The sequence below is a fragment of the Haliotis rufescens genome, unplaced genomic scaffold, assembly GCF_023055435.1.
Source record: "Haliotis rufescens isolate VD_foot unplaced genomic scaffold, xgHalRufe1.0.p SCAF_147, whole genome shotgun sequence".
Taxonomy (NCBI): Eukaryota; Metazoa; Mollusca; class Gastropoda; order Lepetellida; family Haliotidae; genus Haliotis; species Haliotis rufescens.
Window position 1 is genome coordinate 275,013 of NW_025963832.1, and position 27,897 is coordinate 302,909.

The following is a 27,897-nucleotide window of genomic DNA, read 5'->3' on the forward strand; positions in this document are numbered from 1 at the left end:
TAGGCCGTGTTCCGGTGATTTTCGTCTCACCAATGGATCCGTCTCCAAGCTGTTTCAGAGGAGTACTTGTTAAAGAGGATTCTTGGCGTTTGAGACGAAGAAGGTCCCTGTCTTCGCGATGTGTTGTCACAGGAGGTCTTCTGTATCCCGGACTGTCCTGTACATCACTGGTCTGAGCATGTTTCTCGACTAAATGGCTTACGACAGTGTGATGATACCCAAAATTCCGACCAATGGCATTACAAGACATTCCTGCGTTACGCATGCCAATTATTTGCCATCTTGTGGGTTTGATAATCGCCTTCGTGCCATGGTCACACAATGTCATGGAATAACTGTTTAAAACCGAGCTTAAGAAAGCAATTTTAACGTCTGGATATACTGATTTTAGAGATACTCAGGGTAGCATGCTGCACGGGCATACCGTGCATGGCACGTGAGCTTTCGTCACTCATGACTGATTACATTATCTCAAGAAAACATAATTCTTCCCATAATTATATCTTTCATAACTGTTATAAATAATTGAACCAAACAATAATAAAATATATTAGGGCGTGACTAACTTTTTTCTTTGTGTATAGTATGAAGCCCTTTTTTGGGTGTTCGATTCATACCGTTTGTGTATTTGTTTCACGCCGCATTCAGCAACGACGAAGATTCATACCGATGCTAACTCAACCGGATAACTTTATCATTCACAGGAGTTTCCATGTGACAATGGCGGAACATTCATCCCTGAGAACAGAACTTGTCATTGTGTTCAAGGTTTTATTGGGAGCTACTGTCAAAGGCGCTATCGAGGTTGGTACTTAACAAATAATCCACTACGTAGTTTTGACTGAGAGTATAGTGAGCTGATTGTACGACCAGAGTTGGTATCATCTAAAACCATATGAAGCTCATATAAGTTTGGTCTACGTGCATATGTGTCTTTTTATTATAATCGGACATATTTAGCTGTGTAAAACCTTCTCAGTGATATTTTGGTAATATATGGAGACTAGAACAAGTTAATATATGTACAGTGGCGTCATAAATACAAAGTTACATATGAAAACAAATTTGGTAGACAAATTGTAGCATAAGAAAGTTTACCACTGTTTAAAACTCGGGCTATTAGCCACTTGCAACCAATAACGGGCCATCTCACTTGGGATCACGGGGGCGGAGCCTCTGTTTTGTTTTGTTAGTTTGTTGTTTAACGCTGCACTCAGCATTCTTCAAACTATATTACGGCGGTCTGTAAATAATCGAGTCTGGACCAGACAATCCATGAGCATCCGTTCACGCAATTTTGGATACGATGACGTGCATCAACCAAGTCAGCAAGTCTGACCACCCGATCCCGTTAGTCGCCTCCTACGACAATCATAGTCTATGGCAAGCATGGGTTGCTAAGGACCTATTCTACCCCAGTGCTTCACGGGTCTGGTGCCTCTGCACGATATACCAGCAGGGTTTACGTCGCCTCTGCTTCCTGCACGATATACTAACAGGGTCTCTGTCGCTTTAGCTGCTGGTGGTTGAACACAATACTAACCAATATTAAAAAATGCTTATAAATGGGTTGGCTTAAAACACTGGTTGATCTATGTTCCTCACAAAACGTTAAGCAACTAGTATCATATTCCGTGCAACATTCTCATCAGTGTTTCCCGACATGGGTACAATGTGTGAAGCCCATTTCTGGTGACCCCGCCTTGATATTGCTGGAATATTGCTAAAAGGGGCGTAAAACCATATTCACTCACTCACTCTCATCAGTGTTGAATGCCATCCAATGAGAACAAATTCAGGCAGGAGAAGTACCTACGACTACTCGACTTAAAGCCTTTTCCATGTAGATTTTTCTGATAACACTGATAACATCGCCTGAACACAACCACCCTCAAAACACACATGCAAAATGCACGATATGCATGTTTTACACACTTCACCCATGCACCCTGATTGCTTAAAAACTGCCAGCAAGGGCAATTTTCGACATTAACACTTTAGACATGGCAAGGCGTCACTTAACGCCAACTGAGGTTGCTCTGATTGTTGGAATGGTACAGGGGAGTCTCACCCAAACTGCTGTTGCCAATCATTTTAATGTTCACCACGTGTCATCCCAAGAGCGATAACTCGATACCATCAAACTGGACTGATGACAGAGAGACCATGCACAGGTCGTCCAAGGGTGACAACTCCTCGTGAGGACAGGTATTTAGCCACCCTAGCCCGGAGAAACAGGTTTATTAGGGCCAGATCTCTCCAGAATGACCTTCAGAGAGTCTCAACACAGACAGTAAGAAACATACTTCACGCTCAGGATATGAGGTCCCGATGACCAGTACGACGTATCCCACTGCCTGCACACAGTCGACAACAGAGACTTGCTTGGGCAAATCAACGCCGTAACTGGAGGGTGAATCGCTGGCGTAACGTTACCTTCACAGACGAGTCAAGATTCTGCCTTGACTTCAACGATGGTAGGGCACGTGTGTGGAGAAACCGTAATGAACGATACGCCAACTGTACAATTGCTGAACACGACCAGTACGGAGGTGGAAGTTTGTTGATCTCAGCTGGCATCAGGGTTGGACACAGAAATGATCTTGTGGTCATCAGACATGGTACCATGACTGGAGTATGGTACAGGGACGAGATTGTCACACCTGTGATCATTCCGCTGGCACAACAAGCAGGTCCTAACTTCATCTTTATGGATGATAATGCTCGTCCACATCGAGCAAGAGTTGTCACTGATCTTCTTCAGACCAGCAACATCACGCATATGGACTGGCCTACAAGGTCTCCGGATCTTAATCCTATTGAACATGCATGGGACATTCTTGGAAGGCGTGTTTATGGTCTTCATGTTCGTCCTCAGAATCTGGATCAACTTGAACAGGCCTTAAGGAGAGAATGGCAGAACATTCCACAACAGACACTTGATAGGCTTATCTGGTCAATGCCAAGACGCGTAGAAGCTTGCATTCAAGCCAATGGTGGACATACACGTTACTGAACATTGGATCATTGTTTCAAAATGACTTAAACTCAAATTTAAAGATTTTCATCTTTCAGTGCAGCACATTTTCCACGACTGTTTTCATGATACTGTTACTGCTTTTCAGTTCCCTTTGAGGACAATGTGTGTTTGTGCTCTTTCTTTGTATTGCTTTAGTCAGTTTTTAGGTATTGGAATATATGAACATGGACTGACACATAATAGATTTGTTGCTTAACTTTTTGTGAGGAGTATAGTTACATCGGGAATGGGAATTCCACCGTCCGGGACCTGGGGTAGAATAGAATGTGTCATCAGCACCCCATTGCTGGTCGTAAGAATGAATGAATAAATATTGCTTCACGCCGCATCAGCAATGTGACAGCTATTCACGGCGAGAATCAGTCAACAAAAAATCCGTCAGGTGCATATAAAAAAATATGTAAGGAAAACAGATATAAAAGGATCGATCAAATATCACAGAAAACGAGTAAAACTGACATTGAAGGGAAACAATGCATAAAATGTGAATGCCCCATTCGGCACTGACATCATCTCTACGATAGGAAAAACTGACATTATCATGATTGATCATTGGCCGAATATTATGCAGCTTGTTATTTGTTTCTTTGATCCCAATTTAATTGCTAACACTGATTTACAAATTGAGGAATCTTAGTACTGTTCGTTTGTTTCTTTGTTGTTTATTGCACTCAGCAATATTCCAGCGATTTGACGGCGGTCTGTACATAATCGAGTCTGGACCAGACAATCCAGTGATTGACATCATGAGCATCGATCCACGCAATTGGGATCGATGACATGCATCAACCAAGCGAGCCTGACCACCCAATCCCATCTTAGTATTTCTCAAGAGCAGCTCTTTTACCTTTTGCAGCACAGTTACCTTTTATACCGAGATGGCTTGGAATCGAAAAAATAAGTATTATCAGCCACTGATAAACTAAGTTGTCGACCCAATATATCGACCAACATGGGATGATATTTTTTCGATCGTCTATCGCCTGCAAGCAGGATAAACTGTCCAAAAAATGAGAAAATGTCTAATATGAGAATTATAGATATATTGCAAGGTTAAGACAATAGCCTTTTCTTCTGCAACACCCTGGTTCAAAACGTAGATATATTGAGTCTGACAATTCACCTGACGAAAATACCACCACCCTTTCTGACTATTGGCCACGTTTTTTAATTATCGAAGCTTGTAACAAAGAACGCATTATACTAAATCCGTTTATAATCTCTATCACTGGTATCTGCAGAGAGGTTACAAATGTCACCATGCTTCGATCCGCTTCTCTCCTTGTGGAATGTGCACGAGACAGCAATCCATCATTCTACTCCAATTGAAAGAGTTTTTCAATATCAAAGTTGCTATCTATGAACAAAGGACACTAACCTCATGCAAGGTGATTTTCTGCGACAGGGCTCACTGCCTGTCCGGCACGAACGAGGATGAAATCGTCAAAGAACTTGCCCAACAGTCTGTCACAACTGTTTAACGATTTACGGCAAAAAGGAATGGTGTGGTTGTACAGACCAACACCTATCTCTTTGAGGTGAACATCCCCAATCTACTCCGGTGCTACACCTGCCAAGCGTTTGGACATGGATCCAAGTCCTGCCATGCCTCTGCTGTTTGTTACTGCTGCGGCGACAAGCATGAGGCCACTGACTGCAGGAAGGATGTTAAGTGTGCAAACTGCGGTGGGAACAATATGGCTTCTGCGAAATCCTGCACTGTTTGGAAATGAGAGTCCCATAATTACACTCAAAATCAAACACAATCTCTCCAGCATTGAAGTAAAACAGAGGGTTGTAGGTACAATTGCAACTTCTAACATGTTATACTCTGCTGTGGGGGCACGGGTGGCCCAGTCGTCTAAGGCACCGCGATTCGCTGTGCAGAGTTGCGTCCCTTTGGCACGCCAGAAACCTATGATTGTGGGTTTGAATCCCGGTTCGCCCCAATTGTTTCTAGGTTGGCCATACCCGTGCTAGTGGGATTCACCGAAGTGCTTAATGTCTGAGACCTGCATCAATTCAGGCTTTCCTCCCACATCAAGTAGACACTCCATGATATAACTGGAATACCGTTTAAAGTGATGTTAAACCCAACTCCCTCACTCACTCACTTACTTACTGTTGTCTCTCGTCATCTTGTCACCACTGCCTCTATCGACTGCCAGACTGATCTGACAAGGGTCAAGTCTGTTCAGCCACTGCCTTTAGCTTCCTTATAAAAAATAGCTGTGACTCAAACCAAAACTGTCAAAAATGGTGAGTCTCAAACTCCAAAACCAGTTACTAAGTCTGAAACAGAACCAATTAAACTTTCAAACAGGGAAAAAAGATAATTGAAAGAGAAGCAGCAACCAAGAGAGCTGCAAACACAAAAGGCCACCACCCCTCCTTTTGAGGTCCCAGTAGAGGTCCATAACTCCTTTTGTCCTCTGGACATGGAGGTAAATCCATCTCCAAATGAGGGAGTGAGTTAAAATTTAACGTCGCATCGGCATTATTTCAGGCTTATAGCGACGAGACCAAGTTAATATATTAAAAATTTACTTATTTATGGAAAGTTTTATTAAAAAACGTTATGAAACATATTTGAACATAACAATATCATTAAAGTCATTAAAGTCAGCAGATAATAGAATCACACCAAATTTAAAAACAAGCATGCATTTATTCATTTACATATTTAATATTTATCATACAGACCATTTCTTTTAAATAGCTTATAATAAGATGCCCGATGACACAGGGAAAGAGATCTTTCAGATTTACGCTTTGATAATTGGAATCCCTTTGCGATTGCAAAGTCCACACAGTCAAGCAATATATGCTTGACAGTGAACTTTTCCTCACAAGGGATACACTTAGGAGGTTCGTCCTCTTCTGTCTTAAGCAGATATTCGCGTGTAAACCGACTGTGGCCAATAGGACATCGTCATGTCTTGACCGACAACCAAAGTAGGTTTGACCTACTTTTTGCTTTAATTCGTGAAGTTTATTGCTTCAGACCCGGGGGTCCCAACTCTTTTGCATGATACCACGAGTACAACTCTTGATGGTTTGTTTGAAATAAATGTATGGGATAAGAAGTGGAGATAATTTTTTGTCAAGAACTGCTTCTAGCTGCAGCATCTGCTTTTGAGTTACCTAGAACGCCTACATGACTTGGTAACATGCAAAAGACGATGTCGCATTGGCCAGTAGATAGCTTTGGCCTCAGCAGTAAAGATAGAAGTAGAATCTGGGATTCTTGAGGAGACTTAAATGAGGTCTACAATTTAGTGATATATTGCAGTTGAAGTTTAATGCGGCGCAGTTCGAGTGAAGGTTCATCTGCCTCAACATACAAACGTCCAAGGGAAGCTCTCAGACAGAGTCTTAGGCCTTGATGGTGTTTTGTGTCCAATTTTTCTAAATTGCCATACTCTAGTTTGGAGCGTATTAACGATCTGTACAAGTAAAAGAGGATGGTCTGATCCCCTCCCCACTGGTAATTCGAAACGACTTTTAACAAGTCGAGAGCCTTCAGGCACTTTGCCTTAAGATATTTGATGTGTGGTACGAATGTCAGATGACGGTCAAAAATGAGGCCCAGGAATTTGGTTTTGGATTTAGAAAATTTAAAGCCGTTTTCATTCGCCCACTTTTGAATTTTGTTAAGACAGAGCTGTAGCTGTCTTTCTATTGTATTCATATTCTAACCACGACAAGAAATGTAGAAATCATCCACAAAAAGTGAACCATCAACATTATTGTTTAATACTTTAGAGAGACTATTAATTTTGATGCTGAAATGTGTGACTGATAGCAGCTGCCTTGCTTGACACACTGATCTTGATCGAAATGATCTGACAGGGTAGAGCCCACTCGTACTCGAAATTGTCTGTTGTTTAAAAATTGAGATATGAAATGAGGTAATCTGCCCCTCAATCCAAATTCATGCAAATCTTTTAAAATACCATGTTTCCACGTTGTTTCATATGCTTTCTCTGAATCGAAAAAGATTGATACAGTATGTTGTTTGTTGACAATGGAATTTTTAATAAACGATTCTAAACGCACCAACTGGTCAATGGTACTTCTGTTTTTTCGGAAACCACACTGGATGTCACTTAGGAGGCTATTGGTCTCCAGGTACCCGGCTAATCGATCGTTGACCATGCGCTCCATGGTTTTACAAACACAGCTAGTTAATGATATTGGACGGTAGTTGGATGGATCTGTATGATCCCGTCCAGGCTTTGGAAAAGGATTAATAATAGCATTGTGCCACGAAGAAGGGAAATTTCCAGTTGTCCATATTTCATCAAAAATACTTAGTAACGTTTCCAAACATGAATCGGGCAAGTGTTTCAGTAGATGATAGTGGATGTTGTCGGCTCCTGCTGCAGCGTCATGCGATTGCCCTAGGGCAGTATATATTTCATGGAGTGAAAATGTTTTGTTATAGTCCTTACCATTATCAGGGTTAAAATTGACTTTTTTCGTTTCCTGCTGTTTTTGAAACCTCTGAAATCGAGGATTATAGTTTGACGATGAGGAAATGTGTCACCAAGTTTGTTGGCAATTTCGGATTTATTAGTTAAAAGTGTATTACCATATTTGAGATGGTGAACTCCAGATTTGGATCATTTGCCCTTAACCTTTTGAATCATGTTCCACATCTGGACATAGGTGTGCGGGAATTAAATTTTGAAACATAGTTCCTCCAGGATTCACGTCTATTCTGTTTAAAGGTACGTCTCGCTTTAGCGCCCATGATTTTAACGTTATTCAAACTGGGGACAGTTGGATGTCATCGGATTTTTCCTAGCTTGTTTACAATTATTATCGAACCATGGTTTACGTATATGAAGGTTTGCAGAGGACTTAGGAAGTCTTTCGTCTCCAATATCATTCAGTATATCTGAAGAAAAAGTTGTATAGGATCAGGAACATTCCTGAAACTGTAGGGTTTTAGGTTTTCAGTACATAGTGTTTGGAACAAAAGACCAATCGGCCCTTCTCAAGTTCCACCTTGTTGAAGGTGGTTCGTCAGACGGATTTATAGTTGTAAGTATTGTTGGAAAATGGTCGCTTCCACCAAATTCATTATGGACCGACCATTCGAATTCATTTAAATTATTTGAATCTGTCAGTGAAAGGTCAAGGGCAGAGTATCAGCCAGTGGCGGGATGAAGATATGTGGTATTACTGCATTATGTGCATAAATCATTGTTTGAGATCAAATCTTCAAGGACTTTTCCCTTATTATTGGTGTGAGTACTCCCCCATTGGGGATTATGACCGTTTAAATCGCCCATGATGATACAGGGCTTCGGGAGCTGATCGTACAAGGTCTGAAGATCTGATTGACGAATAATTAGGAAGGTGGAAGATACAGTGAACACAGTGTAAACACTATGTTCAAAGTAACACGGACAGCAACAGTTTGTAGAGTCATGTTGAGTGGAACAGGGCTATGGATTATGCACTGCTTCACCAGAATAGAAAAACCTCCTGTAGCTTTATCACTAGGAGGGGAAAACGAGTGGTAGGATCTGTACTGACGGATATCAAATAGATCTGTGTGTTTTAGACATGTTTCTTGGAGAAAAAAAGCTGACGGTTTAAAATCTTGGATTAAAAGCTGTATTTCATTAAAATTATTCTTAAGACCTCTGCAATTCAATTGTATTAAATTTTGTGGATTCATGGTGGTGCTTCCACTGGAGAAATGTCACGCGAACGTGAGGAAGCTTTTGTGGTACTCCTATCGCGTTCATATGGAGATTGAGTTACCTCCATGTCCAGAGGACCAAAGGAGTTGTAGACCAAAGGAGTTGTAGACCTCTACTGAGACCTCTAAAGGAGAGGTGGCCTTTGGTGTTTGCAGCTGCTCATGTTGCTGCTTCTTTTTCAATAATTTCTTTTCCCTGTTTGTGAGTTTGACAATTTCTGGTTCTGTTACTGGTTTTGGAGTCTGCGACTCAACATTGTTGACGGTTTTTGGTTTTGGGGTTGTCACAGCTGGTTTTCGGAGTGAAGCAGTTGGAATTGGCTGCACAGACTTAACCCATGTCAGGTCAGTCTGGCAGTCGATAGAGGCAGTGTGGTGACAGGAGGATGAGAGACAGCAGCAGAGTAAGTGAGTGAGTTTATATTTAACGTCATATCGGCAATATTTCAGCCATACCTTAACAAAAGTTGTACATTAAATATACATATACTGAACCAAATTAAAAACTTCACAATCCTAAAATTTTAACATTTTTACCAGTTATCATTGTGGGCCCTTATTGTGTTTTTAAACAGTAATGGCCACGTATTGTCTTCAGATAACACCCGTTTTTGTGCAGGTGAATCGATCAAAATCATGTGCACAGCACTATAGAGTGTTTTTTCACGTGCAACTGGAAATACTTCTTTGCAGTCATTAACAAAAAAAGAAAACACAAGAAAACAAAAGTCTTTTCGCGCCATTTGTCATACCACACCTTTCAAATGTGGAACGTGAACGTGCCATCAGCATGTTGCAGACGGGAACGTCCGTAGCTGAAGTTGCAAGGATGATGGGTTGTAGTTGACGGACTGTTTATGATTTACAGACGCGTCTACAGCAAAAGGGTACCATCGCTGATCGCCCTCGGCCAGGTCGACCCACATGTGACGTCACATGCAGATGATCGTCACCTCCGTAACCGATTTTTGACGGCTACATTAACCGGAAATGAGCTGTTTAGGGGTAGACTGAGTGCACAGACTGTTCGAAACTGTCTGAGAACTGCTCACCTTCAAGCACGACGGCCATACTGCGGGCCGATTCTGACTCAATTACACAGACGTCAACGTCAATTGCGGGCACAGCGACACTTACGAAGGAATCAAGTCGTCTTCAGTGATGAATCCTGATTTAATCTTCGATTTGCTGATGGTAGGGCGAGGGTGTGGAGGCTCCGTTACGCCCAGTGTTGTGTACAGGAAGTTGAGAGATTCGAGGTGGAAGTGTCATGGTTTTGGGTGCTTTCTGTAAGGCAGCACATGGACCCGGTTTGATCTTCCAACACGACAATGCCAGACCCCACACAGCAATTTTGACAAGGAATTTCCTTCAGAATGCGGGAGTCAACGTCTCCCGACCTCAATCCCTCAATCTTGGCAGAAGTCTGCGCACTCTCCAGAACCAATAACAGAATTTGCAAGATCTTGGCACCATTTTGGAGCAACAATGGCGTCGTCTTCCCAATCATGTGTTCACAAGCATCACAAGGTCCATGCGGAGGCGTTGTGTGGCAGTTGTCAACGCACATGGTGGCCATACACGCTACTGAGCTTGGTTGTCATCAGATTCTCGTGCTTGGGACTTATGATTTAAACTGTTAAGATGTTATTACCTAATACCGTAGGTGCTTGGAACAAATTATGGTTACCACCGTCAATTAAAATCCTTTTTTGGACATAAATGATTCAAAATTACCTTCTCTGATACATTTGTCCGTTGTATATCATATATGGGATTACTTTTTAAAATGTGAAGTTTTTTATTTGACTCATCGAAGGACAGAATATCACAGATAAGATGTAAAACTAGTTTAGGAACATCTAAAAGCAACAAAAATAAGTTAACAACACAATGTAAAATGGGTTAGAGATAGTCAGTAGCTAAAGGGAGATCACCATACCAGGGTTGGTTGGTTGGTTGGTTTGTTGTTTAACGCTGCACTCAGCAATATTCCAACTATATGACGGCGGTCTCCAAATAATCGAGTCTGAACAAGTTGAATTTCTTTTAAAAAACATAATATTAAACGAGAATTAACATCATTAAAAAGGTCCTTAATTGTTTTAACATTGAAATATGTATCCCTTGTGTAGAAAAATCAATACACTCAAGCAGGACATGCTTGACCATGATTCCTTCATCACAAGGGATACAAAACGGAGAATCCTCACCTTTTAACAAATACTTTGCCAGTGTGACATCGTCGCATAATGACCTCTTCAAATCTGGACTGACAGCACAAGTAGGTGTAACCAATATTTGGTTTAATTTCATGTAATTTATTGATACCTACTAGGGTGTCCCACTTCTTTTGCATCAGATCATGAATGTAAGATCTGTTGAGAGGTTTGATATCAGTGAATTGGATACAAAGTGGTGTCACAGATGTGCTGAGTGCTGCTTTTGCAGCAGCATCGGCCATTGTGTTCCCAGTGTATCCAACATGGCTGAGTAACCAACAGAAAACGATGTCGCATTGGCCAGTAGCAAGATCTTTCAACAATTTCTATTATAAGTGGATGTGTGACTGACATGTTTTTATTCGCCTGGAAGCAAGAAAGAGAATCTGAAAAAATTATGAACTGGTTATGTTTAGATTGTCTGTTGATGTATTTAAGTGCTATTTAAATAGCATTTGCTTCTGCTGTAAAAATTGAACAGTTTTCTGGTAATCGGAATGAGATAATCCTGGATCCAATGATGGTGACGCAGAGTGGGGGCAACGTTTTCAAGATTTAATTTCGCAGCAAAAAGGTGAGATTGTATTCTTATTCCAAGAGGTGGAATAAGAGATGATTTTGTGTGGTAGAGATTTTCATTAAAAACACAGTCATAAGCTGGAATCGATTTCGACGAACGTAATTTAGTTATATATTGCAAAGATAATTAAATGCGACGTTGGTGAAGGGACGGCTCATCAGCCTCCACATACAGACTTTGTATCGGTGAAGTTCGGAAGGTTCCAAGGCAAAGCCTCGGCCCTTGATGATGAATAGGATCTAGAATTTTTAGATTGCTTTTACAAGCTCCACCATAAATGATGGAGCCATAATCTAGTTTGTAGATTGTAGTTTGTAGTCTTCCCCATTATCTGATTTAAAATTAATGTTTGTCTTTTCCTGCTGCTGTTGGTATTTTTGGAATTTAGGTACATAGTCGAGGAAGAATGTGTTGCCAAAGTTTCACCCAGTTTATTAGCAATATCTGAACTATCAGTAAGCAATTCATCCCCATTTTTATGGTGGTGGATGCTGGATTTTGAACCCTTACCTTTGATCATTTGAATCATGTTCCATACTTTAGAAATCAGAGTCCGTGAATATATTTTTGTAACATAGTTCTGCCAAGATTGTCGTTTATTTTGTTTAAATGTTCATCTGGCCTTAGCATTTAAGATGGCGACGGAAATAGTGTTCAGCTTTTTTCCTTGCCTTCCCAGCTTGTTTGCAGTCATTAGTAAACCATGGTTTACGAATTTGAGGATTTGCAGAGGACTTACAGGAATACAGGTATCAGCTATACTCCTCACAAAAGGTTAAGCAACAAATCTATTATGTGTCAGTCAGTGTTCATATATTCCAATACCTAAAAACTGTCTAAAGCAATACAAAGAAAGAGCACAAACACACACTGTCCTCAAAGGGAACTGAAAAGCGTTTATGCCTAACAGGTTTACAAATGATCAAAAACAGTATCATGAAAACAGTCCTGCAAGATGTGCTGCACTGAAAGATGAAAATCTTTAAATTTGAGTTTAAGTCATTTTGAAACAATGATCCAATGTTCAGTAACGTGTATGTCCACCATTGGCTTGAATGCAAGCTTCTACACGTCTTAGCATTGACCAGATAAGCCATCAAGTGTCTGTTGTGGAATGTTCTGCCATTCTCTCCTTAAGGCCTGTTCAAGTTGATCCAGATTCTGAGTACGAACATGAAGACCATAAACACGCCTTCCAAGAATGTCCCATGCATGTTCAATGGGATTAAGATCTGGAGACCTTGTAGGCCAGTCCATATGCGTGATGTTGTTGGTCTGAAGAAGATAACTCTTGCTCGATATGGACGAGCATTATCATCCATAAATATAAAGTTAGGACCTGCTTGTTGTGCCAGGGGAATGATCACAGGTGTGACAATCTCGTCCCTGTACCCTACTCCAGTCATGGTACCACGTCTGATGACCACAAGATCATTTCTGTGTCCAACCCTGAGGTAGGAGGTACCTCTAAATGCTGGAGAGCCTTTGTTCTTCGCAGCTGTTTTTTCTCACTTTTAGAGAGATGGGCATCACCATTGACTGTTTCTGGTTTTGGGTCTGGTTTTACTGTTAGATTAGACGTCACAAAGTCTGGATCTACTGTCTGTGAAGATGATGTGGTTAAATTGTGCTCATTGTGAGAGGTTTGAGGGAGTTCATCAACTATCATCTGCTCATTTTTCACCCAAGTGATGGCTTGTCTGGCAAGAGGTGGAAACTTTTGTAACAGGAGCTGATGCATAGTTAGAAACAGCAGCAGAATATGTTCGATTGGAAGAAACTGAAGACTGTGTGGGTATAAATTTTTGGCTTCATGGTAAGAGGTTATTGGTAATTTTGATTTTAAGAATCTTTGATTCTAGTTCAAACTTGGGGCAGGATTTGGATGATGCCATATGTTCACCATTGCAGTTGGAGCATTTGATTTCTCTTGTGCACTCGGTGCTCTCGTGAGGCCCACTGCAACGGGAACATACTGTTTTACGAGTGCAGGATTTGGCACCGTGTCCAAAGTCTTGGCATTTGAAACATCGGAGTGGATTGGTTACATATACCTCCACTCCGATATTAAAATAACCAGCTTTAATAGATTTAGGTAATGGTGTCAGTCCAAATGTAAAAAGATATGTATGGGTTTTGATAATGTCTGTGTCTTTTTTTCTTGTGAAACGTTTCACAGCAGTAACTCCCTGTAGTTTCAATTCATTCACAATTTCCTCCTCTGTCATATATGCCAGAGAACGAGCATGGTCTCGGACGATACCTCTGCAAGGGTTCAGTGTCCTATGCTCAGTGACAGCAACTGGAGTGTTAACAAACTGCTTTAATCCTAACAGGTTAACGGATTGCTGCCTCTTAGCACATTCCTCAAGTAGTGAACCAGAACGAAGCCGTGTGACGTTCTTCACCTCTCAACAGACACCTGTGATGCCCTTAGAGATAGCAAAGGGATTTATTTTCAGTGGACATCCGTCCGCACTTTCGATGACCAAGAATCGTGGCCAAGAATCTGGAATTGTTGGAGATACTTCATCAGAAGACAGAGAAAGATGTCTACGTTTATTGGTCTTTGAACCAGTGAGTGTGTTGGTAGCCATGGTAAATTAATAATGTTCAGCACCCCTGCTCCCTACCCGCAATCGAGTGTTAACAGGGACGATATTGCAGTAGAAGCCAGGCTGCAACACCAGGGCTACAGGGGGGTATACTCCAGCAAATACAACGCGAATAGCTACATTTGTCTACCAAAAGAAATGTCCAGCTGGTTCGGCAAATAAAAGAACATTGGAGACATATAGAATTCGGAGGTCGACATTACCAGATTGGCCCATGAGCCACCGCCTTCTGGCATAGGACTCTAGGCAATATTTACATATATGCATAAGTACATGATCATATTTCATAAAAAACGGTTGTAGATGACATGTCTGAGGTGACATTTTTCCTGCACAGGGCATGGCGTGACCAGCCGGTTGATAGAATCGGGCCAATTCTACCACCCGTCTAGGTGAAGTAAGGGTCGAAGTGGTGTGTTGGGCAAAGGAACACTGTTCCTGGCTCCAGTGCCCTCACCCACCAGAATCCCGTCCTCCACCGACACAGGGGCGCAACCCACGGCTAACAGGTTGCCTAATTCGGTCGCCTTTACGACCAGCAATGGGGTGTTGTGGAAACATTCCACCCCGGTTCCACACGGGGGAAGAGCGATTAGCGTGACCATGCACTCACCACGAGGAGGTTGCTCTTCACGAGTGCCCAGAGTTTGTAAGAGAGAGATCAAGAGATGAGTACGTTCCTGTTACAGGATGTAAATAGGGTATAGAATTGTCATTGAAAATACATAAATCATTGTTAGAAATGAAATCTGTCTTCCCTTTATTGTTTGTATTGACACTTCCCCAAAGTGGATTGTGCCCATTTAAGACACCAATAACAATACAGGGATTTAGGATCTGGTCATACAGGGCTTGAAGATCAGGTTGACGGAGATTTGAAGATGGAGGTACATAAAGAGAGCACAAAGTAAAAATAATATGCATAGTGACACGTACTGCAATAGCCTGAAGTGGGTTATTAAGAGAAACAGGACTGTGAATGATGAGTTTTAGACTTGCTGCCTTTGTTGGACTCATCTGAAATGATACGTTGATCCTGTATCCATGTTATATCTGTTTCACAGTGAGTTGAGTGAGTGAGAACTTTCGTAACTGGAAAAGAGACTGTAGCGGAATACGTTTTGGCAACAGTTGTTTGAGACGGGCTGAACTAATTCTTTTGCTTCTAGATAAGAGATGTTTTGTGTATATTTTATTTTTAAAATTTTGAATTCATTTCGAAATATTGAGCATAATTTGGGAGAAGAAATATACTCGCCATCACAGTTGCTACATTTGAGTGTTTCATTTGTGCACTTAGAGCTCTCATGAGCTCCTGCACAATGGACGCATACATTTTTGCGAGTGCATGATTGTGCACCGTGACCAAATTTTTGACACTTAAAGCATCAGAATGGGTTAGGCAAATAAACCTCCACTCCGATGTTCAAGTATCCAGCTTTGATTGAATGTGGCAAAATTGGAAGATCAAAATTTACAAGATATGTGTTAGTTTTAACTATTGAGTCATCTTGTTTTCTGGTGAAACGCTTTACAGCAGTAACACCTTGGAATTTTAGTTCCACCACAATCTCTTCTTCACTCATGTCAGCAAGACAACGAGCATAATCTCTGATGATGCCTCGACACGAATTCAGTGTCCTGTGCACCGAGGCAACAACCTTGGTGTTAACAAACTGATGTAAACCCAGCAGACTAACACATTGCTGCCTCCGTGCACATTCGACAAGTAGTGAACCGCTTCGGAGGTGAGTAACATTTTTCACTGCTCCACAAATACTTTCAATGCCTTTGGAAATAGCAAACGGATTCAATTTCAATGGGTTACCATCAGCAGATGTAATAACCAAAATCCTCGTCAAAGAATCATCATTTTGAGGTACTGCCTCTTCATCAGAAGAACCAGAGTCTACATGTCGGCGTTTGTAATTCTTTTATGAACCAGATTGAGTTTGGTGAGACATGGTGTAAATTATATGATTCAGCATCCCTGCTCCCCACCCACCATCTGTAAATTATATGATTCAGCATCCCTGCTCCCCACCCACCATCGAGTGTCAACAAGGACGATGTTGCAGTGGAAGCCAGTCTGCAACAACAGGGCTACAAGGGTGCTATACTCCAGAAAATAGAAACTTGAAAAGCTGTGATATCTAAAAGAATACAAGCCAGGCTGGTTCGGCCCATGACACATTTCTAAAGAATACAGAAAACAGAGGTCAATATCACCAGATTGGCCCATGAGCCACTGCCTTCAGGCATAGGACTCAAGGCAAAATTCATTATATCATAATTTAGATGATAATGTTCCCTAACTAAAAGCTATTTGGAATATTGATGGTCTGGTGAAATTCAAATTTCCATGCACAGGGCATGACCTGAACAGCCAATTGATAGAATCGGGCCAATTCTACCACCCGTCTAGGTGAAGTTAGGGTCAAAGTGGTGTGTTGGGCAAAAGGAACACCGGATCCTGGCTCCAGTGCCCTCAATCAGCAGAATCCCATCCTCCACCGACACAGGGGCGCAACCCACGGCAAACAGGTTGCCCAATTTTGTCGCCTCTTATGACAAGCAATGGGGTGCTGTAGACAAATTCTGCCCAGGGTCCACACGGGGGAAGAGCTATTAGCGTTACCCAGGACTCACCACAAGGAGGTTGCTCTTCACGAGTGCAGCGGCAGAGTAAGAGATAGAAGAAGTTGTTGCAGTAGAACCTACAACCCTCTTCTTAGCTTTATAGTAGGATAGGACATGATAAGTTTTATTCCATACTGAAAGGCCTCAGGCCCATATTACAATTCTGTTTTCGGGAGTGGTTACAAATCCGTTTAACAGATCATATTCTAATTAACATAGCATGATAAATGAACATTGATAGATTTTTTAGAGTATCTTTATCAGTTGTTGACATGATCGTTGTAAATTTTTGTAGAGTGGGATGTACATAACCAGGCAGTAAATATATTTTCTTCTAAGGTGGTCGTATTTTGGACAAACTAACAGAAAATGAAACTCATCTTCAATCACATTAAATCACATTGCTCACATATTCTCAATTCTCTGTCTATGTTTCTATGCCTGCCTACTTCGATCCTAAGTCTATGAGAGCTGCATCTAAATTGTGCTAAACTTATTCTAAACCTTCTAAAGTTGATGTCAAACAAATAGTATTCTGGGGAAATTGTTGTCTTGAAAAGCTTGTAATAATTGCATTTTTCTGAACTTAAAACATGCGATGCCCATTTTTGCAAGTATATATCCTTAAGTCTTTGGCGTAAAGATACTAAAAATGAATCTGGATTGTTTGGTACACATTGATTATGCAAAACATACCCATAGCCGCAATCATTTAATAACGACTTTACATCATATACCCAATTGCGGATTCCGTGTTTTTCATACAATAACATCATATTGTAACATTTTCTAGGTAATCTATCAATAGGCATTTTAAGAATTTTGAACCAATACTTGAGAATTCTAATATGTTGAAATATGTAAAGTGGTACACGTCCACATTCACCATATACCATAACACTCGATGTAGAGTTTTTTACGCCAAGGAATCGTTTACAAGCATATAGATGGACCAGTTCAATAGTTCCGCATTCAGTATGCCCCCAGACCTCTGCTCCGTACAAAAGAATTGGAGTAATTTTTGTATCAAATATTTTAAAAAAGGTTGATATGAAAGATCAGTGAAGGTTTTTAAACTATGTAAGATTCCCATTAGTATCTTTTCTGCCTGCATTGCTGCATTACTGGTGTGGTCATTCCAAGATAATCTGCCTGTGAAGGTTACCCCCAGATATTTATAAGAAGTGACAATTTGTAACGGTTGTGAGTTGAAGAACCATTTTTCCCTACTTGATAGTTTATTTCCCTTTTTGAAAACTAACACTTTCGTTTTCTCAGTGTTCACTTGGAGTTTACAATTAGAACAGTACAGCTCCAGTTGATCTATCAAATTCTGTAAACCTTTTATCGTACTAGAGAACAGGACTAAATCATCAGCAAAAAGCAACAGAAATATCTTAACAATATCTGGATGCAGCTGTATACCATCCGTACAAATTTCCTTAATTTGTGCAGCCAGTTCATTGATGAAAATACAGAACAGGAAGGGGCTAAGAATACAGCCTTGGCGTACACCAATGTTACATGTGAAGATATCAGAGTATATTCCCCGATTTTTAACACATGACTTTACATTTTGATAAATATTGCATAATAGTTTACCCATTTTATTACTCACCCCATTTGAAAGAAACAATGACCACATTATATTTCTGTTTACAGAATCAAACGGTTTTTTTAAATCAACAAAAAGTGCATAAAATTTCCAATTTTTCTCTGCATGTATTTGTGAATAATCGCATTAAGTACGAAAATATTATCCATGGTTGAATACCCTTGTCTAAAACCTGCTTGTTCTTCCGAAATTTTATCTAATGAATCTGACCAAAAAGTGAGCCTTTTATTAATAATAGAAATAAATATTTTGCTAAAAACACTAAGAAGGGTAATTCCTCGATAATTTTTGGTATTGGTATGTGATTCTGATTTATGTAGTGGAACAATCACACCGATAGTCCACTCTTTTGGGAAAAAAGACGTTTCTAAAATCATATTAAACAGTAATTCAAGGTATAGGAGTAGAATATTAACAGAATGTTTAAAAAATTCTGGAATTAAACCATCTATGCCCGAACTCTTGCTGTTTTTCAAATCGTAGATAGCTTTTTGAATTTCCTCTCTTGTGATTGGCGAGTCAAGAATTGTAGCAGTTATGTCATTATCACATGTTACCTGATCTGATAATTCAAAGTAGGTATCATCCTGTATCAACAAAAATCCCCCAAAAATATTTTTGAAATAATCATACCATTTGTCAATTTCAATATTATTTTTGAACTCATAATGTGGATTAGGCTTATGGAGGGTTGTCTAAAATTCTTTCGACGACTTAATGTTATCTTCCAAATATTGTTTTTCTTTTCAAGAAATATAATCTTCTTTTCCCTGCACATGGTTTTGTAAAGATTTCTAATTCTTGAATATTCCCTTAACGACTGTAAATCTTTATCTCTTCTGAATTTGTTGAGGCATGTAGTTTTTTTAGTAACTGACATTCCCAATCATACCATTTTTGTGTTTTCTTGTCCATGGGAACCACTTTCTTCATTTCGTTCCCAGCATAGGAGAGTGCTTCTCTAATAAACTCGATACTTTCATCAATATTTGTGAATACGGTATCTACTGCTTTTTCAACCAGTGATACAAACTTGTCCGAAGCTAAGTTACAAAGAAATATTTCTTCTTTATCAATTCTCCACATAAATCTAAATGTACTTGCATAATTAATATCATCATGACCCTCGATGACTGAGTGAAGTGTACACGTACGTAAAGCTATTGTTAATGGAAAATGTTGCGACTCGTACTGTGTGTCTATGTCGAATGTTTTACAGAGTTCAAACATATGTACGGTGGAGATAATATAGTCATTTACGCTTGCCCCTGTACTACTTATGAATGTATAGTCCCCAATACCAGCATCACTGCCACAACGACCATTCATAATATGAATATTTAAGACAGAGCATAGGTTCAACAAACATTTACCAAACTTATTCAAAATAGTGTCAGCAGAGTATCTCTGCAAATCAAAATGGTCTATCAAGAAATGCCAAGACGAGTCATCACGTCGTTTTCCACAAAGTCGGGTTCTGTCCCTGTTCTAGAGTTAAAATCTCCCCCCAAAATACATGAAACGTCATCGATCTGATTTAAAATATCCAGGAGCTCGTCTTGAAACATCAGTACACCATTTCTAGAAGTAGCACATTTATCATAATAGGTTGAGCCTTCTGGGTGTATATATGCACAACAGTATAGCACATCTGTTACAGTACCAAACAGTTATTTATCTAATAGAATGTAAATACCACTTTCTTTCACCCAAATCCGCTTAATATATTTTTTCAGCTGTTTTCTAACCATAACTATGATACCACCAGAGAGTCTCCCTGCTTTTGCTAACTTATCACCTGGTCTATTATAATATATACAACACCGTTTTCTAACTCCAAAAGCAGATTTGCCTGCTGTGACCTTGAAAATGGGATCAAGGTCACCAAAACCGACTGGTGTCTGCGGTGTCTGTTTATACACCATAGTTCCAAATATGAAGACAATCCAGTGTTTAGTTCTTGAGATATCGCGGCAACACCGTTTTCCAACTCTAAAAGCAGATTTGTCTGCTGTGACCTTGAAAATGGGATCAAGGTCACCAAAACCGACTGGTGTCTGCGGAGTCTGTATATACACCATAGTTCCAAATATGAAGGCAATCCAGTGTTTAGTTCTTGAGATATCGCGGCAACACCGTTTTCCAACTCTAAAAGCAGATTTGTCTGCTGTGACCTTGAAAATGGGATCAAGGTCACCAAAACCGACTGGTGTCTGCGGAGTCTGTATATACACCATAGTTCCAAATATGAAGACAATCCAGTGTTTAGTTCTTGAGATATCGCGGCAACACCGTTTTCCAACTCTAAAAGCAGATTTGTCTGCTGTGACCTTGAAAATGGGATCAAGGTCACCAAAACCGACTGGTGTCTGCGGAGTCTGTATATACACCATAGTTCCAAATATGCAGACAATCCAGTGTTTAGTTCTTGAGATATCGCGGCAACAAACAGGTGGGACGTACGGACGGACGGACGGACAGACGGACGTACGGACGGACGGACGGACGTACGGACGGTCGTGAATACTATATCCCCCGCTTCGCGCTTTCGCGCGGCGGGGGATAATAATCAGCAAACTTGTTCTGGAAGTCTAACTTCTGAATCCACGTCTCTGTGTAGGAGAGGTTTTGTTCGCTCTTGACTTTAATGATCTGTAATTCATGTTGCCAGACAGGGCAGGATTTTGAAGATGGCATATGGTTCCCACCACAGTTTGAACACTTCACATCCTTCATACAGTCAATGGCCTCGTGGATCAATGTCCAAACGCTTGGCATGTGTAGCACCAGAGTGGATTCGGGATATACACCTCCACTCCGATGTTACAGTAACCGGCTTTGATCGATTGTGTAATCTTCGAACGGGCGAAAGTGAAGAGATTGGTGTTGGTCTCTACAACCACACCATCCTTTTTTATCGTAAATCTTTTAACAGCTGTGACAGACTGTTGGACAAGTTGCCGTCACGGACAATTCCATTGCATGAGTTCAAAGTCCTGTGTTCAGAGACAGCAACCTTGATATTTACAAACTCTTTCAAACCGAGAAGATTGATGGATTGCTGTCTTAGTGCATATTCCACAAGGAGAGAACCTGAACGAAGCTTGGTGACATTTGTAACATCTCCGCAGGTACCAGCGATACCTTTGGAGATTGCAAACGGATTTAGTTTTATGGGTTCTCTGTCACAAGCTTCGATAATCAAAAAACGTGGCCAATAGTCAGATCAGTTGATGGTATTTTCGTCAGGTGAATTGTCAGATTCAATGTATCTACGTTTTGAACCAGGGTGTTGGGAAGCCATGTCGAAAGGAAAATGATTCAGCAGCCCTTTTCCCCACCCACCATGGAGTGTCTACACGGACAGTCTTAGCTGTAGCGGATTTCCAGGCTGCAAAGATCGGGGATAAAGGGGTGGTATACTCCAGCAAATTTGACACGAAGAGCTGTAGCATTCTACCAAATTAAAGGTCAGGCTGGTTCGGCCCATGACAATCAATTGGAGAAGTACATAATTCGGAGGTCGGCATCACCAGATTGGCCCAAGAGCCACCACCTAGGCCATAGGCCATAGGCCTCAAAGCAAGTTTGATAGACTGTTGAATTAAATCTTGAAATAAAAGATGTAAATCATTAAATTTATTCCTAAATCCTCTACAATTCCACTGAATTATGGTGGACATTTGAGTTATGATGACTTAATCAGTGAACGCTCACTGGTCAGAGGTTGAATGTCTGGTTCTACAGCATCAGATGTGTTAGTGACAAGCACTTCAGCAGCAGACACTGTATTGTCTGGTTCAGAGAGATTCACAGTTTGGGTGGAGGATGTTTTAGAAGTTATGCTGACAGGTTGATCTGACTTTACCCAGGACAACTATGTCTGAATAGATATTGATGAGATTTGTGTAGCAGGACGAGCAACAGCTGCAGAATATGTTATATTTAGTGACATTGGAGGAGATTTGTGTCTTTGCCTCATGAAATGAAATGTTATTTTCATGTTTGACCTTCACAATTTGTGATTGGATTTGCCACACAGGACAAAACCTTGATGAAGCCAGATGTTGTCTTTTACAATTTGAACATTTGATTTCTGTATAACAATCGGTGTTATGGTGTTCACCGCCGCAACTCTGACAAATCACAGAGTGGGTACAATATTTGACCAAACGTTTGGCACTTGAAACATCGGAGTGGATTGGGGACATACACCTCCACTCCAATGTTTAGATAACCAGCTTTAACAGACTTAGGAAGGGCCGACAGCGCAAATGTAAGCATGTAAGTATTTGACGGGATGATGGCACCGTCTCTGGATTTCATGGTGAAATGCTTTACTGCAGTTACCCCTTGACTAGTCAATTCATCTGTAATGTCTTGCTTCGACATGTCGGACAGGCAACAAGCTCTGTCTCGAACAATGCCTCGGCAAGAATTCAAGGTTTTGTGTACGGACACAGCTACCTCAATATTTTCAAATGTAGTTAAGATTGAGAGATTGCTGTTTCCGCGAACACTCAACCAGAAGAGAACCATTGCGAAGACACGTCACATTCTTAACTTCTCCACAAATTCCAGATACAGCTTTGGAAACGGCAAAGGGATTGAGTGTAATTGGTTGTTTATCAGCTGCTTCTATGACAACAAATCGGGCCCATGAATCTAAAACAGGAGATGAATTTTCGGTTTGACCAGTTTCATCCAGATCGACATGTCGTGGTTTTGAACGGTTTGAACCAGGGTTTGTTGGTTGGTTGGTTTGTTGTTTAACGCCGCAATCAGCAATATTCCAGCTATATGAAGGCAGTCAGTAAATAATCGAGTCTGGACCAGACAATCCAGTGATTGACATCATGAGCATCGATCCACGAACTTGGGATCGATGACATGCATCAACCAAGTCAGCGAGCCTAACCACCCGATCCCATTAGTCGCCTTTTACGACAAGCATAGTCACCTTTCACAACAAGCATGGGTTGCTCAAAAACCTATCCTATCCCGGAATCTTCACGGGTCTTGAACCAGGGTATTGGTGAGACATGATGAAAGAAAATAACACCCCTCAACACCCTTGCTCCCCACCCACCATGGAGTGCCTTAAAGAGCGATGTTTAGTGCACCGGATCTCCAACATGCAAACATCAGGGAAACTGAGGTGGTATATTCCAGTAAAAACAACATGGATAGCTGAATTTGTCTACCAAATATTTTGCCAGTCTGGTTCGGCCCATGACGGTAAATTGGAGACAGACAGAACTCAGAGGTTCATAGTACCAGATGTGCCCATGAGCCACCGCCTTCTGGCACGGGACTCTTGGCAAGTTTATATCATATACTCAACAACAAAAGTTTCTGTGACACCAATATTTTAGTGTATTTTTCAAACAAGTTTGGTTTTCAATATTGTAGTACATGTTTGGAATCAAGTCACAAAAACGCATCTGCTACAGAAAAGCATGCATTCCATGCAAACACTGACTTTTATGCAAGCCCCATGCATTTCACTACCCAAGAACGGGTATAAAAACAGGTGCGTTAACGGGATTTCATATCCATTGTTTAGCATCATGCTGACAACAGCCACTCAGCAAAACAACAATATTACGCAATTATTCACCATTACGAAATGCCACGCCTGTCCGAAAATGAGCGTCTGTGAGCCATTGGTATGCTCGAGTCAACGTCAAGTTAACGTCCACAGAAAAACCATTTGGTGTTTATGGCAACGTTGGCAACAGACGAATGCAGTCAGAGACCATCCTCAGAGTGGCAGGCCACGCGTAAGCAATAATCAACAAGACACCTGGATTCGAACAACACACCTACGAAATCGATTCCAGCCAGCAACAGTGACTGCAAGAAGCATCCGTGGCCTTCAACGAATATCTTCACAAACCGTTAGTTGCCGCCTCAGATGTGCAAGGATTGTCGCCAGAAGACCCGCCAGACGTCCCATTTTGACGGGAATACACCGTCAAGCACGTCTATAGTGGTGCAGACAGCGTCTACGCTCGGCGGCCATGCAGTGGGGACAAGTTCTATTCACTGACGAGTCTCGTTTTCACCTCAGCCACAGCGATGGACGGATTCGAGTGTACCGACCTCGAGGGGAACGTTATGTCAATCATTCGAAGAAGATCGGTTCGGGGGCGGCAGCGTTATGGTATGGGGTGGGATTACAGCAAGACAGAGGACCCGCTTCATAGTAGTAGAGGGAAATCAAAATGTACAGCGCTACCGCGACGAGATCATCGGCCCTGTTGTTCTACCATTTTTGCGTCGTCATGGCCCAGGCATTACCTTTCAACATGACAACGCCCGGCCTCATATACCTTGACTTGTTCAGGATTCTCTTCAACAAAACAACGTGAATGTCATCCCCTGGCCGGTTCGCTACCCTGATCTCTCACCAATCGAGGACATGTGGGATGACATTGATCGGCGCCTTTGACGTCAGCCATGTGTTCCATAGACAACCCAGGAACTTCAAAACATGCTCCAGCAGATATGGACAGATATCCCACAGGACTTTGTGCGACGCCTGGTCCATTCCATGAGACGAAGATGTGTTGCTTGCATCGCAACGAGAGGTGGACACACACGCTATTGATTTGTAAATTGGCATTTTGGCATGTTCATATTTTTTTTATGAAATCACGCATTTTCTGAAGTCAGTATGGCAAATTAAACCATTTAAACCCTTACAGGAGTCTTTTATCTGTTGCAAACCGAAATTGCTTCAGATTTGGAAAAAAAATAACTTTACATTAACTCTTATTCAATGTCATAGGAACTCTTGTTGTTCAGTATATAATAATGTTATGCTCAAATATGTATCATTAATTGTTTCTAAATATAGTATACTCAAATATGTTTCATAATTTGCTTTTTATATATAATTTTGCATAACTAACTCATTTGTGATTATATTAATTTGGTCTCCTCGCTATATATATAGAGAGAGAGGCCTCAACATGTACACCCGGGAAAAAACAGAAAGAGTGAAGTCAAGTTTGTGTGGAAGAAATAACCACACGGCAAGGGAAATGTTCATTTTTGATGATGAAGATACTAGAAGAAACTGAGTACTACAGGGCCAAGAAATCACTGATTAATTTGCAAACATATCAAATTAGAACTTGCAATACAACATTTCATAAATCAATTACTACAGTAAACACTGATCTGTTGTTTCTTCAAACAGTACTTCGCCATTTTCGCACCATTTTATAGTTTGTGAAACGAATAGGCAAATATCCCTAAACAGCCACTTCGAACTAATCTGAGATTGAGACAATTAAAAGTCTCAAAAGACTAACTTCGCTTCAGAACAGCACGACAGACTGCCATTGGCCAGTGCTCTTACCGTTGCTGAGAGGTCGTCGACGTGGCGTTAACCAACTGGTGTTCCTACATGATAATGCTTGACCTCATACAGCTCGCGTGACCCGGAATTTCTTGCAACAAACAAAACTTTGATTTCATACCTTTTCCATTTGAGATGCTCTCAAGTCATTGGTTTGCATTACAATCAAAGAAAAACAAGGTCATTGTGTCAAGATTGATCTCCATTTCACCTTTTATGATCTTTTGATGTTATATCATGTGTGATATTATCACTGTCGCATGCTTTTGACTGGTGTGCGTCTTTAATGCCTCTCAGTATATATATATGTATATATATATATAATGTATATATACTCCTCACAAAACGTTAAGCAACAAATCTAGTATGTGTCCGTCCATGTTCATATATTCCAATACCTAAAAACTGACTAAAGCAATACAAAGAAAGAGCACAAACACACATTGTTCTCAAAGGGAACTGAAAAGCGTTTATGCCTAACAGGTTTACAAATGATCAAAAACAGTATCATGAAAACAGTCCTGCAAAAAAGTGCTGCACTGAAAGATGAAAATCTTTAAATTTGAGTTTAAGTCATTTTGAAACAATGATCCAATGTTCAGTAACGTGTATGTCCACCATTGGCTTGAATGCAAGCTTCTACACGTCTTGGCATTGACCAGATAAGCCTATCAAGTGTCTGTTGTGGAATGTTCTGCCATTCTCTCCTTAAGGCCTGTTCAAGTTGATCCAGATTCTGAGGACGAACATGAAGACGATAAACACGCCTTCCAAGAATGTCCCATGCATGTTCAATAGGATTAAGATCCGGAGACCTTTTAGGCCAGTCCATATGCGTGATGTTGCTGGTCTGAAGAAGATCAGTGACAACTCTTGCTCGATGTGGACGAGCATTATCATCCATAAAGATGAAGTTAGGACCTGCTTGTTGTGCCAGGGGAATGATCACAGGTGTGACAATCTCGTCCCTGTACCATACTCCAGTCATGGTACCACGTCTGATGACCACAAGATCAGTTCTGTGTCCAACCCTGATGCCAGCCCAGATCATCAAACTTCCACCTCCGTACTGGTCGTGTTCAGCAATTGTACAGTTGGCGTATCGTTCATTACGGTTTCTCCACACACGTGCCCTACCACCGTTGAAGTCGAGGCAGAATCTTGACTCGTCTGTGAAGGTAACGTTACGCCAGCGATTCACCCTCCAGTTACAGCGTTGATTGGCCCAAGCAAGTATCTGTTGTCGATGGTGTGCAGGCAGTGGGATACGTCGTACTGGTCGTCTGGACCTCAGTTCCTGAGCGTGAAGTCTGTTTCTTACTGTCTGTGTTGAGACTCTGTTTCCTGCAACTCTCTGAAGGTCATTCTGGAGAGATCTGGCCGTAGTAAACCTGTTTCTCCGGGCTAGGCTGGCTAAATACCGGTCCTCACGAGGAGTTGTCACCCTTGGACGACCTGTGCGTGGTCTCTCTGTCATCAGTCCAGTTTGATGGTATTGAGTTATCGCTCTTGAGATGACACTGCGGTGTGCATTAAAATGATTGGCAACAGCAGTTTGGGTGAGACCCCCCTGTACCATTCCAACAATCTGAGCAACCTCAGTTGGCGTTAAGTGACGCCTTGCCATGTCTAAAGTGTTAATGTCGAAAATTGCCCTTCCTGGCAGTTTTTAAGCAATCAGGGTGCATGGGTGAAGTGTGTAAAACATGCATATCGTGCATTTTGCATGTGTGTTTTGAGGGTGGTTGTGTTCATGCGATATTATCAGTGTTATCAGGAAAATCTACAAGGAAAAGGCTTTTAGTCGAGTATTCTTAGGTAATTCTCCTGCCTGATTTTGTTCTCAATGGATGGCATCCAACACTGATGAGAATGTTGCACGGAAAATAATACTTGTTGCTTAACTTTTTGTGAGGAGTATATATGTAGTGAATACAGTTTTTACATTTCTTTATGAAAACATTTTAACATACCAGCTCAAGTAATATTTAAACAAGGTGAGTGGTTATATGATCATAATTTATTTCAAACATAACCAGCTTTGAAAAATAATCACAACATGTCACTTTTTTTTTATTGTTTGGTCATTTTTACCCATGT

At 41.0% G+C, this 27,897-nt stretch overlaps 1 protein-coding gene across 1 annotated transcript in view; it reads left to right on the plus strand.

Annotated features, from left to right (window-relative positions):
• LOC125379758 (fibrinogen beta chain-like) overlaps positions 1-27,897 on the plus strand; it is a 140,222-nt gene that overhangs the window by 63,519 nt on the left and 48,806 nt on the right. The window contains exon 3 of the mRNA XM_048395803.1: positions 705-804. Within this exon, the coding sequence (XP_048251760.1) occupies positions 705-804 (100 nt within the window). The remainder of the gene's footprint in view (positions 1-704; positions 805-27,897) is intronic.